This window comes from Camellia sinensis, chromosome 7 (assembly GCF_055761805.1).
Source record: "Camellia sinensis isolate YWXY chromosome 7, ASM5576180v1, whole genome shotgun sequence".
Classification (NCBI taxonomy): domain Eukaryota; kingdom Viridiplantae; phylum Streptophyta; class Magnoliopsida; order Ericales; family Theaceae; genus Camellia; species Camellia sinensis.
This window is the reverse complement of record NC_138967.1, coordinates 3,074,805-3,093,005: the sequence shown is the minus strand read 5'-3', so window position 1 is coordinate 3,093,005 and position 18,201 is coordinate 3,074,805. Positions and strand designations below refer to the sequence as shown.

Genomic DNA, 18,201 nt, shown 5'->3' with positions numbered 1-18,201 from the left:
AGTTGGTTATCGAATCACAATTCCCACCAATAAAATGACAACTGGTCGAAATTGCAGATTCAGATGATGAGATAAAGAACAGTAGAGAGAGAAAGGAGAGAGGAAAGCAACCAAAAAACCAAGGTTTCGTTTCATAAGTTTCACAAATTATAGTTTCATTAATTGATTTGAGTCCGTTGTTTATTTTAAATTTTTAAATTATAATTTTATATTTATTTTTTAAAATTTAATTTAAAATATAATTATCATTTTTTAAAATTCATAATTAAAAACATAATTCAAAATTCTTTTTAAAATTCAATTTAAATTAATATTTTAATTTTTTAAATATTTTAAAAATATTTTAATTTTATTAAAATTTTAAATATTTTAATATTTAAATATGTTAGGATTTTTTTTTAATTTTTTGAATATTTTAAATATTTTAATTTCAAAATATTACGATTTTAATTTTTTAAATTTTAAAATATTTTGTAAAAATAAATTCAAACACTATTTTATAAAAATATTTTTAAATATTTTAATTTTTTTGTTATGTATTTGGTTACGATTTGAGTGTAGAGTTGTGAAAGTAGTATGGAGTTTCGAGTTATGTATTTGATTATGTGTTTTAAAAATAATTTCTTAATTGAGTTTTGTTTTATATGTTTGGTTACGATTTGAATGTATAGTTGTTTTTAAATTTAAAATATTAAATTATTTAATTTTTTTGAATATTTAAATTATTTAAATTTTTACAATTTAAATTTTTTGAATATTTATTTTAATTTTTTACTTATTAAATTTTTTAGATTATTTAAATTATTTAAATATTTATGATTTAAAATTTTTGAATATTTATTTTGAAAACAAATTATTTCCTTTGTAGTATTTTCAATTTTAAAATTGATTAATGTTATTTTCTGTTAATAATAAAATTTTTTTAATTAAATTTTAATATTTTGATATTTTAGTTGTAAATATTTTGATTTTCAGAATATTTTTAATATTTTGATTTTAGGAATATTCTTAATATTCTTAATATTTTAATTTTCGGAATATTTTTAATATTTTAATCTTCTAAATAATTTTAAAATATTTTTAATATTTATACAAGCCTAAAAAATAAATTGACAGAAAAATTAATTGACATAGAAGTTATTTGAAAAAAAAAATTATTTGAAAAAAAAGTTATTCAAAAAAATTACTTAAAAACAATTAATTGAAAAAAAAATCATTTTTTTATTTGAGTATTTTAAAAATAATTTGGTTATGACTGTTGATAAAAATATGAATATCGAGTTATGAGTTGTATGTTTAATTATTAATTATAGATTGAATTAAGTTTTGAAAATTCATTACCAAACAAATTCTTTTATTTCACTTGTTAAATCAAACTTTCAAAACTTAATTTTATATACAATTCAACACTTCATTCAAAAATCATAATTAAATAAATTTTTTACACTCAAATCATAATCGCACAACTCACAAACTCACAATACATCTTATTCTCTCAAATTATATTTATAAAACTCTATCAACCGCAACTCAAAAATGTTTACAAAACCCATAAACATAGAGAGGGGGGAAGAGAATGAGAGGTAGACAATTAGAGAGAGAGAGAGAGAGAGAGAACCCATAAACCCAAAGAAAAAGGAAAAAAAGGTGTGAGCTTGAGCTTTGTTCAATACAGTAATTGAATATTTGTGTTGAGAGAGAGAGGGAGAGAGAGGGAGAGATTTTTTTTTAGAGATTATGGATCCAAAACGAAAATCCCAGAGAGAGAATCAAAGGTAGACAATTAGAGAGAGAGCCCAAAGAAAAGCAAAAAAAGGGGTGAGCTTGAGCTTTGTTCAATACAGGAATTCAAAGAGGAAGATTTGGTTTTAGAGAGAGAAACTGAGTGATACAGTTATGAATCCATTCCGGGGTAGTTAAACTTTGTGGGTTGTTTTTTGGAGCTTCATTTGGGTTCCATATCAATGGATTCACCACCACCAGCAGAGGAGCTTCTGAAGAAGATCGAAAAGCTCGAAGTCGGCCACGCTCACCTCACACAAGAGATGTCGAAACTAATGATTTCAAGCGATCGCAAATCGGACCCACAAAATGAACGACAACCCATTGATGGAGATGCTGGTGGGGGCCACCAGAGGTCCCACTCGGTGTCGCCGCAACGGTCGGCGGCGCCGCCGAGACGGAGAGGAGGCGGCGGCGGCGGAGGGTTCGATGGTGGTGCTGCGGCGGTGAGGAAGAGGGGTTCGGCGTCGGTTCGGCATTCGTCGCCGTTGCAGAGGGAGAACAGGAACGGTGGGGGTGGCGGTGGCACATTTAACCCGGCGGCCTCCTCCGCCGGCGGCGGTGGTGGGCGGACGGCAGTCAAGTTTACCGATAGGCAGTGTATGAATATATTGCAGTCCATGGGTCAGTCAGTTCATATATTTGATCTTAACGGTCGCATAATCTACTGGTGAGTAGTAACTCAATTAAATTGTGCATTCCTATTTTTGGCTAATTTTTGGTGCTCATTTTCTTGATCTATTCACATGGGTTTAACTGTTTTTTTAGTTTTCTGTTGCTTTGCTTCATTGTGTCGGGTTTGGGTAATTGTAGTTTGGTGGTGTCTCTATGGATTGAGATTGTTGTTGAAACACAAACATTGAACCATTGAAACTTGTAATCATGCAATTTGTTTTGGTTGTCGAATTTAATGTTGGCCTTCGTCTTTGTTGTGAGGATTTGTATTTTTATTAGTCCGAGGCCCGGAGTGTTGAAGGTATTTATTGTATTTTTCGGCTTGGGTTTTCAGTGTGAGAGTGTGAAAATGTTGTAGAATGGTTGAGTTCAGAGGTTTATAGCCCTGCAATGCATTGTCAATTTGATCTTCTCCCCTCTGTGGAAGTGGCAGAGGGCCAAGGCCGCTAGGCTGAGGCCTGGAGTGTTGGAGGTATTTATTTTGGCTAGGGTTTGAGTTGAGAGGTTTATGTAATATTTATTGCGCATAGTGGATTTGATTCTCTCTCATCTATGAACATAGGTACATTGTCAAACCACGTATATCTTATGTTTTGTGCGTTTGATTGTTTCTCTTTACTGATTTTGTGATTGGAACCATTTGATTTCTGCACAACAGCCTTGTTAAATTGATTGAAATCCCAATCATTTGCCCATTTGGTGCATATTTGCAGGAATCGAGCTGCAGAACACCTTTATGGTTATTCTGCAACAGAAGCTCTCGGTCAGGATGCCATTGAGCTCCTAACATATGCCCAAGATTTCGACGTGGCTAATAACATAGTACAACGCGTGGCAATGGGGGAGAGCTGGACGGGGCAATTTCCTGTTAAGAACAAGAAGGGGGATAGGTTTCTAATTGTTACAACCAACACCCCCTTTCATGATGATGATGGCACGTTCATTGGGATTATTTGTGTATCGAGTGATGCACGCCTCTTTCAAGACACGAGGGCTGCATTGTCGGGTAAAACACATTCAGAGGCAGATTCAAGCTTTAAAAGCATTGCTTCAGCCAAACTTGGCCTTGATCCTCAGCAACCTCTCCAAGTTGCAATTGCATCGAAAATATCAAATTTGGTTAGTGTCACAGTTTTCATGTCTCTATGGTTAAATTTTAGTTTACCCTATTTATGATTGGTAGAAACATCAAAACAGGCTTTCAAGGTGGGCAACAAGGTTAAGTCAAAAATGAGGACTGGAGAGAACAGCACAGATCGTGAAGGTCGGAGTGGAGATAGTCATCATTCCGATCATGGTTTCTCGGATGTGGCTTTTTCCGATCATAGGGAGGATGCAACTTCAAGTGGAGCTAGCACGCCTAGAGAAGATGTAATGCAATCTCCATTTGGGGTATTTTCTCAAGTTTCACCGGACGAGTACTCCCTAGGAAAACCCTCGAGGGATTCTGGTGATGAGAGTGAAGGAGGAAAACCCAGAATCCATAAAATCATTTCCTCAAAGGCAGAGGCATGGATTGGTAAGAAAGGAATAGCATGGCCGTGGAAAGGAAATGAGCGTGAAGGGTCTGAGGCAAAGACAACTCGTTTTGCTTGGCCTTGGTTGCACGATGATCATGAGAATGACTTGGGTCATCAGAAGAGTTCTTTTTCAGGTGTGGAACCAGAAAGTCAAGTGGCTGAGAATATTCGCCCAACCAATAATGAGGCTTCCGGGTCATGGTCATCCTCATTTAATGTTAACAGCACAAGTAGCGCAAGTAGCTGTGGAAGTACTAATAGTAGTGCTGTTAATAAAGTTGATATGGACACTGATTGCTTGGATTATGAAATCTTGTGGGAGGACTTGACAATCGGGGAGCAAATTGGGCAAGGTAATCTTTCGATATAACATCATTATGTGTTGATTGTATTTAATTTTTCACCCCGCTTTCATTGAGTGGAATTGCTTCCATGTTATTGATGTCAATATTCTTGTAGACTTACAAAACTGTATTTACGTTGGATTAATAGTAAATCTATTGCTTATGTTTGTTGCTATTGTTGTTTGTTTCATGGAGGAATCAACATGCATATAAACTTAGGCCAAGTTTGGCATGTCACAAAAAAGACAAAAAGTCAAAAAGTTACTCAAAAAGTTAAAAAGCGATCACTATTCACAAAAAAAAAAAAATTAAAAAATTAATTTTATACACAATTACAACACATCAATCTGATAGCCTCAGATCTATGCTGCGTTGTGTAACAAAAATTGCACAGTTGGGGTGCAATTTTGACACACTGTTGTTCGGCCTGTGGAGGTCCATCATGGGTCCCGTTTTGATAATCTGAACCGTTCAATGTGTAGAACTCGTCGAGTACTATATGTCTATAAAAAATCACATTAATCGGATATCGATAACTATATGATCAAATCAGTTTTATATAAAAAAAATTAAAGAGATTTATTATTAACGATTGGAAAAAAACAAATATGATCAAATAACTATCGATATCCGATCAACGTAATTTTTTACAGGCATATAGTACTCGACGAGTTCTACACATTGAACGGTTCAGATTATCAAAACAGGACCCGTGATGGCCTCCACGAGCCGAACAACACCGTCTAGTACAATGCCCAAAAAGTAGTCAATTATTTCTTAGCATCTATACCACCTTTGCAGACATGACAGCCGTACAACTCACACTCTAATCTTTTCCTACATCCTAATTCATACAATTTTTTAATACACATTTTCCATAGAAAATCAAAATGTTAACCCAAACAACCATATTTTTTTCCTCAACTTTTTGGTCCAAAAAGTCAAAAAGTGCACTTATTTAGGACACCCCAAACAACCCCTTAATTGCACATCTCATGATCTTTTCTCAGTAACCCCCAAATTTGCGCTTCCTTACAAAACTTTTCATTTTTTTTCCCTTCCTGTTTCTTTTTGTCTAGAATTCCATTTATTTTAGGTTTATGATGTTTATGTTGTCATATTTTATCATGCTGATTATTTTTTTTCTTCTCTTCTTCTTCTGTGCACAGGTTCTTGTGGAACTGTATATCATGCTCTGTGGTTTGGATCGGTATGTTCTTTGGTTCCTTTTTCGATCTTGCTTTTGATGAACTGTTTTTTTCCAATATAGTGCATGAAAGTAATTAAGTTAGAGGAGATATAATGTCAAAAATTCATTGATCAAAATATGAACTTTAATTTGTAAACAGTGCACACCGTGGAAAAACTCACCTGTGTGCTTGCACTGTCGAGGGAAACTTGGGCTAACCACATCTTCAATTATCTTTACTGTTATCAAATTAAATTGAATTAAATAAAAATACAATGAAAACATACAAACTATCTTACATTCTCTGACTGACATGAGATATGTGGCTTTGGTTATCACTTTAATCGCATTAAGAATAAATGGACCCTTGGAATTATCTTGATGTTCATATCATTGTTTGATTGCATTATGTCATGTTTTTACTCATTTAAAGAAAAAGAAAAATAATTATTAGGTCAATGTTTTGCAGGATGTTGCTGTCAAGGTTTTCTCGAAGCAAGAATATTCAGATGATGTGATATTTTCCTTCAGACAAGAGGTATGTGTTTAACTAGTTAATGCATCATTCAGAACTTTCTTATGTAATTCAAGTAGATAGAATTTGAATTGTAAACTTCTTGATTCTGATTAATTCTCGACATGTGATAAAATTAGGCTATTATGTTCTTGGTACCTGAATGCCAAATGCAGTTTGAGCTACAATGTCGTATTGTGATTCTTTTTCTTTAGTTTTGGCCATTAATTATTTACGACGAGAAAATTTATTGAAAAAGTAAAATAAAAATAATATATGACAAGAAAGGAAACTGGCATAGGAAGTTGAATGAATTTCGTGAATGCTACGAGAATGAACTATTCAAGAAAGCAAATGTAGTAATCGTGACCATGGGAAGACTTTTAGGTCACGATGCAAGAATGTTCTTGGACTTGTTAGTTGACCTCATTGCTACCTTTAAGTTATCTTCTTGTTTCCGTGAAACTTAATTTCCTTCCCTTCCCTTCCCCAAACATGCAATTGCATGTGTGCATTCAGAACACTGACAGCCACACACAATGGAATAGTAAATGATGGGAAGACAATGATCAAGATGGAGATTGTTAGATTACCCGACTTTGTAGTGATGATTGAAATAGTTAAAACAGAATTTCGGAACAGTTACCATGATGATGTATTGTGGCTAGTAAGTGAGAAAACAATATAGGAGGATCTTTTGAATAAAAAGAATTAGCTTATCTAGTTGGCTGTCTTTAGCGTTGTAGAATGGGGTTCAAATTTGAACCTTTGAAAGTCACACCCTCTTTTAAGTAGACTACCTCATTAATCAACCCCTTCAATGATATTAGAAGGAAATAATTTTGTGTCTGCAGTTCTCTAGTGGCTTCAACCTAAGAATTCAATCACTTTATATTTTTCTCCAATTTACTTGGAACCATAGATGCAGCAGTAAGGTTGCTCCATTGCAACCTGGGTGTCATGGGTTTAAACCACAAAAACAACCTCTTCATATGTTGGTGTAAGATTGCTTACGTCTGACCCTCTCCAGTTCCCACAGTGCTGGAAGTCTCATGCACTGGTGGCCTTTTTTTATTTTTTACTTGAACCACAAGCGTATAGAATGTAGTTATCACAAAATCTAAGATTGAAAAAAATAAACTTAGATATCAGGTTACCCAACACGACTTGAATATTGGTGGTCATTCTTATTGTCCACATGGTGCTGGAATTTTTGAGAATTCTTTAAAAACTGATTCTGTTGGAAGAGGACGAGATGAGGAAGTAGTTTTGCTAGTATTTGATTGTGTAATTACAGAAACCTTCGTGATTGAAGTGGGGTAGGAAGTTCAATCCTTTATTATTTATTTATTGTTATCTTTTCAATCTTTGTCTGTATGTAGCTGATTTAGACAACAAATATGGAAATTTGTTTTTTACGAGTATTATTAGCTGGTAGAATATATGCTGACATCAATTTTTGTTTGTATGCAGCTGATTTAGACAACTTTTATGGAAATTTGTTTTTTCTAGTATTCATTAAATGGTGGAATCTATGCTGACATCAGAGTTTGATTTTTGTGTATGAAGGTATCTCTCATGAAAAGGCTTAGACATCCGAATGTTCTACTCTTTATGGGTGCAGTAACTTTACCTCAGCGTCTCTGTATTGTTACAGAGTTCCTACCACGGTTCATTCTTTACTTCCCTTTTGAGAAGTTCATATTTTCAAGCAATTGAGTCACAGTTTTTGCGTATTGTGCCACGCTTTTTTGTTTGGAATTGATTTTGGCTTTTCGGGAATCCTTCCAGAATTTTGTAATTTTTAGCCTGACAGATTTGTAATTTGTTATCTATTTATTATTATTTATTTTTATTTTTGTAGTGGAAGCTTGTTTCGATTATTACAAAGGAATACAGCCAAATTAGATTGGAGACGACGTGTTCACATGGCTTTGGATATAGTGAGTATCATGATGTCCACTTTGCATTTGGAAAATTCCATTGCCCTAACCAGATCGCTATTCTTGTCTAGTTCAGTTACCCCACATCTTAGTCAGCTTTTGTTTTCTCATTGTTGCTTAAAATTTTCCGTATCTCCTTCTGAGTATGTTATCCAGCCTTCTTAGTACACTGACATAGTGCTTTGGCAAGTCAGGTTTATGTTCCATGCATTGACTATTTTAAATGCATGAAGTACCCTTGTCAAAAACTAGACACTTGGGTAAGGGTAAGAGTATGAGATATGTGTCAAACACATATATTGGACATTTACCTAGCAAGCATATTTAATAATTCGAGGTAACTGTAAAACTATGCCTAAAACCCCCATATTATGTGCAAACAATACAATGCTCTATGACACCTAGTGAACACCAATTACCCTAGAAAATAAAAGAAGTCTATTAAGAAATATTAATGATTATTCTGCCATGTTCCCTTGTCCGTGGACGTGAGGATTATGAACCAACACCTAGACGCATACTGACACCTGTACCTAAGTCTATGTAACATAGGTTATGGTAAAAATTGTTTTCTTGTAGAGTAGGTTACTTCTCTCTAGCAATTATTCGTTATGCATAATTTCACTGGCAACCCTTTAACAGGCACGAGGCATGAATTATCTTCATCATTTCTCGCCACCCATTATTCATCGTGATTTGAAGTCTTCAAACCTACTAGTCGATAAGAACTGGACTGTGAAGGTATGCCTCTCCTGACCTCCTTGGTTTTGGTGTTTTTTTTCAATATATATGTAGTATTCTTACTCCAAAAAGTAAATGTTCTTGATAGTATTCTCTGAATAGGTTGGTGATTTTGGTCTGTCGCGGCTCAAACATGAAACATACCTTACTACAAAAACAGGGAAAGGAACGGTATGCTAACTGGCACTCGTAACAATTACATTAGTCTGATCTCATTTCAATTTTCTTGTACAAGGCAGCATAGATCTAGTTCTTAGTTTATGCATGTGACACTCCAAATGTTTAATTAATTTTAGCACCGCGTTAATATCAACAAAACATATATACTTAATAATAAATATATTTAATTTAATAGTTATATGTGTTAAAATGTAATTTAATTTAAGTTAGCAGTCACTTTGTTTATATAAAAAATAAAAAAATTTAAAAAATTAAGTGATAAGGATAAGCCTCAAGGGGATAAGCTTGGGGAGGCAATTAAGGGAGTAGCCACGTGGTTACCTTGCCTAAATGAAATGAACCAGGTGCTGGTATAAATAGGTGCATAGCGCAAGGAAGAGGAACAAAAGAAAGTGTGGTTAGTCAGTAAAGGAGGGAGTTTCGGTGAACGGAGAAGTAAGAAGTAAAAGTAAGAGATTAATATTAAGGTGAGTAATATTGTACCTTGAGTCACTGTAAAATATTTTATGTATATCTTAAGTTACCACAAATTATTTTATACAATTCATGTTTTATAAATTATATTAATGTTTCAATTACGTTAATTATTTTATGAACCCTATTTGCTTAAATTAAAATCCATGGATATGATTGTTTAAATTTTAGAAATTATTGGATAACGAGTATATAAACATTTATTTTTGTGAGAACCACCAAAATGGTCACTTTGTGGCCTTCTATTTGTCATGGATCCATTAATCTCTGTTTTGATTTTCTTTCTGTACCGTGGTTATGACTATTCTATTTATATTCTAAAATTCATTTCTGCTATTTAAATTATTGATTAACTCCAATTAAATAATGTACCATGTTTTAGCCTAAATAATCATCCATGACAATTTTGTGTCCTGTACTCTTGATATAATATTTCTCACTCTGTTATGTGCTTATAGCGGTTGTCCCCTTTCAGGTGATGATATGTAAAGAAAAGTGGTAACCTCGTGTAATGGGACTAGCACAGGACTTAACGCGGACTCTTTGTTTTTTTTTGTTTTTATAATTGTCTGACCATCAATAAAATAAATAAAAGTCCTAAGGAATGTTTTTTTTTTTTTTAATTATTGAGTATTTCAATTATTTATTGCCCTATTTAATTTCTTTACTACTTTATCTTGTCTCCGCCTACGACACTTAATTTGTTAAAATTAGAATGAATTAACTAGTTGCGAATCCAACCCTAAGCACCCGGGGTTGGGTCGTGACAATGCATAACATAGTTAATCCTCTTTTGCAGCCTCAATGGATGGCACCAGAGGTTCTTCGTAATGAACCCTCAGACGAAAAGTATGTCTAATTTAAGGGCATTGATTCTTTTAATTCATCTCACCCCAAAAACAAGATGCACACAAATCTGTGAATTGTAAACATTTCTTTGTCTTGAAATCTTGTAGGTCTGATATATACAGCTATGGAGTGATATTATGGGAACTAGCCACTGAGAAGATCCCTTGGGATAATCTCAATGCGATGCAGGTATTGTTCTCATTTTGAACATTTATGTTGACATTGTGTCTGAAGGGGTGGTGTGGGTTCTTTCAGGTGATTCCATCTTTAAAATTAAAAAAAAACATCTATGCAACAGACATCTAACAGCAATCTGTTTAGGATACTTGTAGGTGATTGGAGCTGTAGGGTTCATGAACCAACAATTAGAGATCCCCAAAGACGTGGATCCACAATGGACCTCTATAATTGAGAGCTGTTGGCACAGGTTTGTTTTATTTCTACCCGCTCCGTCTTCTTTACATCACTCTCAATAGAAGGGAGAATTACCTTGATACGCTCTACAACCATCATGAAGATGCATGCATACGTGCAAACAAGCATATATGAAATATAAAATATGGCCAAAAGAGAATGGTCTTCGAAGCATTTTTCCATTCCTTCCATTATTTTAGATTTTAGCTTCCCCATTCCTTTTATTGAGCATAATGATGCGAATTGGGTTGATCTGGGGGAACAAACATTGGCTAACTCTATGCCAGTAGCCACGGTACAAAGGATGCAAGTGTTATGTGGGATGATTGTGTGGCCAGTCGAATATCTCGACGTCTCTCTCCTGCGCTCCTCAACACTTTTCGTCACACATTCTGATTTCCACAAACTTTTTTTTAGTTTTGTCTATCCCATTTGTATTAGTTGGGACTTGGCTTTCGTCTCATGCGAACTCAAAAAGGTGTAGATGACTTCTGTCAGATGGTTTGGTCGACTCTTGCTGTCGAGATACTTGAATTTGATATTATAGAATTCTGTAATTGTGCTAAGGTTAGGTTGGGATTGTGTGGCACGGTCAGTGGTCTGTGTTTTCGTTCTGCCTCATGACTCATGGCCAAGGTATTGTTATAAGCATTAATATAGGGACATGAGTTACATCCAGTGGTCTGTTTTTTCGTTCTGCCTCTTTCATAAACATAGAACATTTTTAATCATGAATGAAACCTGTCATTATTGCTGACTAACAACTTAATTAAAAAAACCAGCGAGCCACAGTTGCGACCGTCATTCCAAGAATTGATGGAAAAGCTAAAGGATCTGCAGAAACACTACGCCGTTCAAATTCAGGCCTCCCGTTCTGCTGCAGGAGATAGGCAAAAGGAATTGTAGGATGCTGGGGCTCAAGTTTGACTTGTGTTGCTGGCTGGTAGTTGAATTGTGTCTAGTTCTGTTGGTGTTGTTAGTTCATGTTATAGAGATAATTTGTCATTCACCTCAGTGGTATTTCATGCCATTGAGACCATTTTGTTATTCATTTGTGCTCTTTAGGAGAACTATGAGTTGAGAACAGGGAAGAACATTTGTACATACACCACACCATTTGCCATATTGTGCTGTAAAATTTTTTGAAACATTTTCTCAATTTGGTTGGTGTCGTGCTTAATTTAATTTAATTTAATTTATTTAATTTTTTTTCCTCTATATTATAGCATACATTTGCATATTTGCACACAACATGAATTTGCTCAATACGCTTGTAGTGAGTTGTATCTGAGACCCTCAAGTCCAACTGGTACACCCTAAGTTTGTGCAAACCTTTCATGATCGTAGCATTAACATTATCAATAACCCAACGGCCACCTTTATACATATGATGCTTGCCAAATTTAATGACATTTTGATAATTAGTTTCAAAACAAACAAAGCAATAGCTAGTAAACAGAACTGTGGCACTTTAACAGTACACTAGTATTCCTAGTCAAGTTTTTTCATTTGATTTTTTTTTTTCAATCTTCCTGTAAAGGTAACAAGCTGATCCAATTCAATTCATATATCTAGGCAGAACAAAAAAGTTTGGTTACGTCACACAGATGCCATCTTTTCACCAGCCCACTGGCATTAATGAAGGGGGGAAAAAAGAAGCTAAGCGAAAGGGTTGAAAGGCCTTCTAGTGAAGCAAGGATCGAATGGCAGCAACAGCATCACCTTTGTGCTCCCGTAAAGTTCTTTCAGCCACCTTCTTGTCCAGCTGTTCCCAAGGTTCAAACAAAAAGAAAAACATATTAAAAGCCCTGGACATAAATTACTTGTAAACGACAGGGCTAGCCAGTTAGCCAGAGCCCTCGCACTTCACGAGGAGGTCAAGGGCTCAACTCCTCCCACCTATGTGTGGGTTTCTCTCCAACTTTGAGAGTCGTGTTTGTATTCCAATAAACCAAAATAATGGGCAGAAATGAATGGTAACATATTAAAAAAGCACCACCTAACCTCTAGTTCATTTGCAATTATGTCAACATCAGCTGCATTGATCTTAACTGCAGCCAATTCTTTCTCCCTGCAATGAAGCAGACACCGTTACCATGCTTGTTTAAGACAGACTGACTTGCAATAGGCAGCACTCCATTAATATGTTTTTTCCTAGAATTTTCATGGTTACAATCCCTTTTAAGATTATCAAACATCAGCGACCACCAATTCGATTCAGTGCTGAATATTAGTTCAAATATGGTGAACTGCATTACTAAAGCTAATACAATAATAAAGCCTGGAATTCTGGGACACTTCTATGAGAACCAAAATGTCACACAATCCATCTTTAGAGAAAGGCAATGAATAAAATCTTGTACACTGGAGTGAGGACTTGGGGGATAAAGATATTTCAACTTTGCAAAAATAAAAACAAAATCTTCATTCATCCAACATTACCTAGGGCATAATACAAAGGCATCATACGATTTTATAAATAAAAAAATATGATCAGAGAAAAATGCTAACCTCAATAACAAATATTATTGTTGATTATTTTCTAATCTACTTTTTATGAATATTAGTAAGATTGGTGAGTGAGAACGACATAAAATTTTATCTGAAATGTTGCAGCAAAGCCTTGATAAGCTAATCTTAGGTTCACCATAATTTTATCATATGATATCGTATGTTTTTGTTATTTGACCAGACCAAACATAAGCCACAACTATATTTAGATGTGGCTAGCATTTGTTGATTGTGTCAATATGGAATCAAGTTAATTAACCACATAATCTTGTATAAAAACTTATTCTAAGAAACCTAACATCTCTATTATCATAAAGTGATTCAAATAGAGTGCAAGACATTTCTTAGGAACTGAAGAGCTTCATTGTGATTCACATAGCATTTGAGTGTCAAAACTTATAATCAAGACATAGGTGATTGAATGTAATGGCAGTGTCCCACAAATGATGATAAAAAACTTAAGTGTCATTAAGGAACTTAAAATTGTTTAATACCACTATTTGTGAAAGTATCACCATAATTTTTCAATGACCTTATGCATGATGATGGAATTTAAACTTCAAATGTTATTTTAAAACACAACAAATCTATTTAAATTGGAAAAAGACACGGACACTGAAAAAAAGTGTAACAAAATCACTAACCCTCACAATTGTTCGCATCTATAGATGCAAACATCTTGTTTGCATGTTTGCATCTATAGATGCGAACAAATGTGAGGGGTCGGTGATTTCAATGATCAAGTTTTTCGATGATCGTAGCATTGTTTCATTTAAATTCCTTTGGAATCTAAAAGCACCTTTAACTATCATAAATGAAATTAATCTAGAGTACAATATGCTAAAAAAATGTTAGATTAAGGAAACTCCATTGCCTGCCATGTTGGCGACGGCTCCATGTCCTCACTTCATCATAAATTTACAACTAATAATGTCAAGGAAAAATTTGCATCAATAATTTCATATCTTTCATACCATTGGCTCCAAGCCCCTATAATTTGCAATAGAAACAACCCAATTTATCATGAAACTTTGAAAGAGTTTGAAAACCCAAATAAGTAAAAAGAAGAAACAAATGAAGGGTTTGTAACTTCATATCAAAGTTTTTTAATAAGGAAGTTTTTTAGTTTGCAATCCACCAAGGCTGCGTACATCAATCCTTCTCCAGACCCCACTTAAGCGGGAGCTTCGTGCACTGGCTACGCCCCTTTTAATCCACCAAGGCATCTTTTTCACATATTTTCTACCCAAACCAATGCTTGTCTAAACATATTGGAATGGCTACGTTAAAATAAGGCATACATGTTGAGTCAGATAGCAATTTACATACAGACCCTACTTACATGTTTACTGGAAACAAGGAGTGGCCTCAAGGACAATGGCGATGTGAGCACCTTGTTTAATCCTGACAACAAGTTATACGGTAATTGCAGCACATTCACTGAATTGTCTGGCTTTATTTTATTACTCAATGATCCATCAAAAAGACAATTTTAAGTTAACATTCCTACATACACCATGTTTGTCCATAACCATTTCGTGCTTTTCCTATTGCAGTGTCTATCTGATTCCCTTAAGCGCTTGCCAAATTTCATGTTAGATCATTAACATCAGAAGATTACACACAAAAGATCAGTTTGAAGCAATTTATAGGGTGAAACTAACGAAATCCACTACCCATTCACTCTAAAATGGTTTTGACTCAAGGTAACCATTGATCCACCACCAATCAGAAAGGGAAAGAGAGAATGCCATTAGTATTCAATTCCAAAAGATGGCAGCTCTCCAGTCCTCACTCAAAATTTTACTCCAATTTGAGTACAAATTATAATTAACAGCTTTATTCAATATGAATCACCCCAATGGGAAAACTCAAATTTAAACATAAATTTGCGAGCCACAAACTAGCCTTTTAGGGTAAAAATTTGAGTAAAACTCAAATTGATATAAGTTTGGGACGAGGAGCGGAGTTGTTTTGAGTGATTTTTACTCAAATTTAAATTCGGTAGAGATTTGAGTCAAGATTAGAGATGCCATTAAGAATCACTATTTGAGACACTCCATTGTTGATTGTAATTGAATTGACTCAATCTCACACAAATCAAACTTCAATTGTTTGTTTTTGGTTTCATTTATCAATAAAAAAGTCAGAAACATACGGACCTCAATCTCATAGCATTCAAATCAGCTTCCTTTGCTGCACCAATCGACGCCATAGCCTATCAACACATCACCACAATCATAACAACTTCACTGAAATCAATTCTCGTAATACAAATGTATATTTACGTATATATATATATACATGTGTGTGTGTGTGTGTGTGTGTGTGTGTGTGTGTGTGTGTACGAAAATATAGTAAAATTGTACCTCTTGAACGCGAGTGGAATCGAGCTGACGATCTTCGACATGGTCGGTGAGCTTGTCGAGGGCTTTGCTCTGCTGCTGCAAGTCCTTCGAGTCCACTACTCTCTCGATTCCTTCGTCTCCACCCTCCATTTTTGTTGCTTCTTCTCAACCCACAAAAAAGCTCTCTTCTTTTCTTAGGGCAGTGACAGACTAGGGTTTTGCCTCCTCGGTCTCTCGAAATCTAATACGTGACCCGGATTTCTGACCCGGGAGTAAATAGCCGGATTTATTAGTTGGATCGGGTTCTTGAGTTGACCATTTGATCAATTGGTTGGATTCAACCTTTCATTTATTTGTTTTTGGAAAAAGTTAGGAAATTAGATTTATAGTCGTAGAATTTATCTAGAATTGATTTTTGTATGGTGAAAATTAATTTATAGGCAAATTACTTAGAAATCCTATTTAAAATAGGCGAAGATTATTTAGTCCCATAATTATTTGGATACTCTTAAAAGTTCACGGTGTATTTTTCTTCTTCATTTTTTTTTGTGCATTTGTTTTTCTTTGTCTCTGTCTTTGTCTCTTTCTCTTCCTTTCCAGCAACTAGCAATCACACCTTACTTCCTCTCTTTTTCTTTCTCTTTCTAGCACATAATCATCAGTAATCACTGACCACCGATTTCTTACTTCACCCCCACCAATGGCAAAGGAGACAAATTTTCGACGAATCTGTATGAGAACAGACTAGATCTAAACCAAAAATAGTTGTCAGAGTACAATCTTCTCTATATATCTGTTTCTCTCTTTCGATCTCTCAATTTTTCTACATTTTCTTTGCTATATACTTCTATTTTCCTGTTTTAATAGATAAAATTTTCAAATTCTAAACTAATTGTTTTCGAGTTTTAGTTACAGGTGGTGAACACTGTAAAATTTTACAATTTCAATTTTTTTTGGTACTGAAATATGTCATGCTTTAAAATTATAAAATTTTACAATTTCATAATATTCTTTACAACTGTAAAATTTTGAAGTTTCATAATATATTTTTCAGTTTGATTAATTAAGAATAAATGCTTAATAGAATCATGCTTTGAAGCTGTAACATTTTACAGTTTCAAAACTTACTTTTCGGTTTAATCAATATTGGAGATTATTTATTTAAAAAATAATATATATTTTTCCAATTGTTGTTGTTTGTCTTATTATTTATTTTTTCTTTCAAGTTATTAATATTTAGTACATTTTGTTATTTTTTTCACTACAATTTCTCCATTTATTCTTTGTTTTTTTTTCCGGCAATATTCTGGACATTTCGGTGAATATTCGATGATTTTCTTGACGTCCAATGAACATTCTGGACATTTCAGCGACTTCTGGTGATGTTCAGAACACTCCGACAATATTTCGGCAAACTTCCGGCAATACTCCAACGAACTTTCGGTGATGTTAAACATTTTTGCGAGTCTTCGGTGACCGTCTGACGGAAGTTCAATAGTGGTGGGATGTAACAACGTTTTTAAATTTATATATATATAAAAAAAAAGAAGATTTTTTTGATAACAATTAAAAATATATAGGACTTGTACGAGCACGAAATAATGTCCTCATATAATCCTGTTGATCAAGTCTGCGCTCCTCCAAACGTCGTCGCTTTACTCCCTGAAAACACAAACGTGAGCTAGCCAGCGGGTGTGTGCCGGATACCTCTCTGATGCCTAAGTCAGCAAAATAGACAAATAGACAAAAGCTCTATGTATTCGGGAATCAAAGTTGTGTTACCTGTACATAGGTTATGTTGTGAGCTTTTATAGGTTCCGCGTGGCACAATCCTAGTAGGACTCTTATTCTTCCATGTAGAGTCCTCCTAGGAATCACACTCCTGAAAGATAATGTTTATCCTTCAACACCCCCTCACTACTTAGACCAAGTGAGATGGTTTTACCACGGTTGGATGACAATGTAATCGAGCTAACAATACCTCTTTGTCATACCCAAACCAGTACCCTCATATTTCGGCTCTTGTTCACTTGTACCTCGGTTGTGTCCGTTGAGACCGAGCTAACTACAGCAAGCTCTGACCACGCTAACCAGAGCAAGGTCCACCATAAGAAGCCATACTACCTCGGTTCCAAACACTGGCCGAGCTAATTACCACTCCGACTGGGGTGACTGAGCTAACTACAAGGCGCTTTTACTCAGTCATTTTTACTGCAGCCCACAAAACGGCCCATTACCGCGTCTTGGCCTAGTTCGGCCCTAATGCACATAAAAACTCCCTCTTAATTCCATCTGCGTAGCATGATTGGGATTACTTGTTACCAGCCGAGCTAAAACTTTAGCCTTATAACCGAGCTAAATTGTCACCGGGCTACCGAGCGGTTCGGTCAAAAAACGTCTCTTCAGTCACGTTGTACATCTAAATCGCTTGCTCTCCCATAGACACGTGGCTAGCCCCTACTAGTTGAGTACAACTGTCAACACCGTCTTCGTATCTCACGAATTTTGAACAGTCCCACCCAAGCCAAGGTTTTATACAAAAACCCTAATTTTTCAAATCACAATATTTCTGTTCATCTTCTCTCTCTCTTTCCCTCTGAATCTCCATTTTCACAACCTTTAGCTCTTGCAAAGCTTGTGTTCTTCCTACTATTCTCATGGTTTTTGATCTACGTCCTCCCGTCTTCAAACCGTAAATAGCTCAATCCTCCATTTCT

General features: G+C 34.9%; 2 protein-coding genes across 18 annotated transcripts; one reads left to right on the top strand and one right to left on the bottom strand.

The window, feature by feature from the left end:
• The first annotated feature begins 1,527 nt into the window (after window positions 1-1,527).
• LOC114308372 (uncharacterized) lies at window positions 1,528-11,784 on the top strand. Of its 16 annotated transcripts, none has more exons than XR_014334908.1 (14): window positions 1,528-2,452; window positions 3,171-3,576; window positions 3,655-4,330; window positions 5,491-5,531; window positions 5,980-6,048; window positions 7,594-7,694; window positions 7,889-7,967; window positions 8,610-8,708; window positions 8,811-8,879; window positions 9,838-9,870; window positions 10,162-10,211; window positions 10,319-10,400; window positions 10,544-10,638; window positions 11,408-11,784. XR_014334908.1 is itself a non-coding variant. In XM_028253944.2 (13 exons), the coding sequence occupies exons 1-13, from the start codon at window positions 1,965-1,967 to the stop codon at window positions 11,529-11,531; spliced, it is 2,379 nt and encodes a 792-aa protein (XP_028109745.2). In that variant the 5' UTR covers window positions 1,528-1,964; the 3' UTR covers window positions 11,532-11,784. The 16 variants fall into 16 exon arrangements, 1 of the variants encoding a protein (XP_028109745.2); XR_014334909.1 differs by having other exon boundaries at window positions 10,533-10,638; XR_014334904.1 differs by lacking the exon at window positions 9,838-9,870 and adding an exon at window positions 9,249-9,355.
• A 162-nt stretch (window positions 11,785-11,946) lies between these two features.
• LOC114269219 (DNA-binding enhancer protein-like protein) lies at window positions 11,947-15,837 on the bottom strand. Of its 2 annotated transcripts, XM_028210500.2 has the most exons (4): window positions 15,506-15,837; window positions 15,299-15,354; window positions 12,630-12,696; window positions 11,947-12,390 (listed from the first exon to the last, which is right to left on the bottom strand). In XM_028210500.2, the coding sequence occupies exons 1-4, from the start codon at window positions 15,632-15,634 to the stop codon at window positions 12,310-12,312; spliced, it is 333 nt and encodes a 110-aa protein (XP_028066301.1). In that variant the 5' UTR covers window positions 15,635-15,837; the 3' UTR covers window positions 11,947-12,309. The 2 variants fall into 2 exon arrangements, with proteins under 2 accessions (XP_028066301.1, XP_028066302.1); XM_028210501.2 differs by lacking the exon at window positions 12,630-12,696 and having other exon boundaries at window positions 15,506-15,738.
• Between the last annotated feature and the right edge of the window lie 2,364 nt (window positions 15,838-18,201).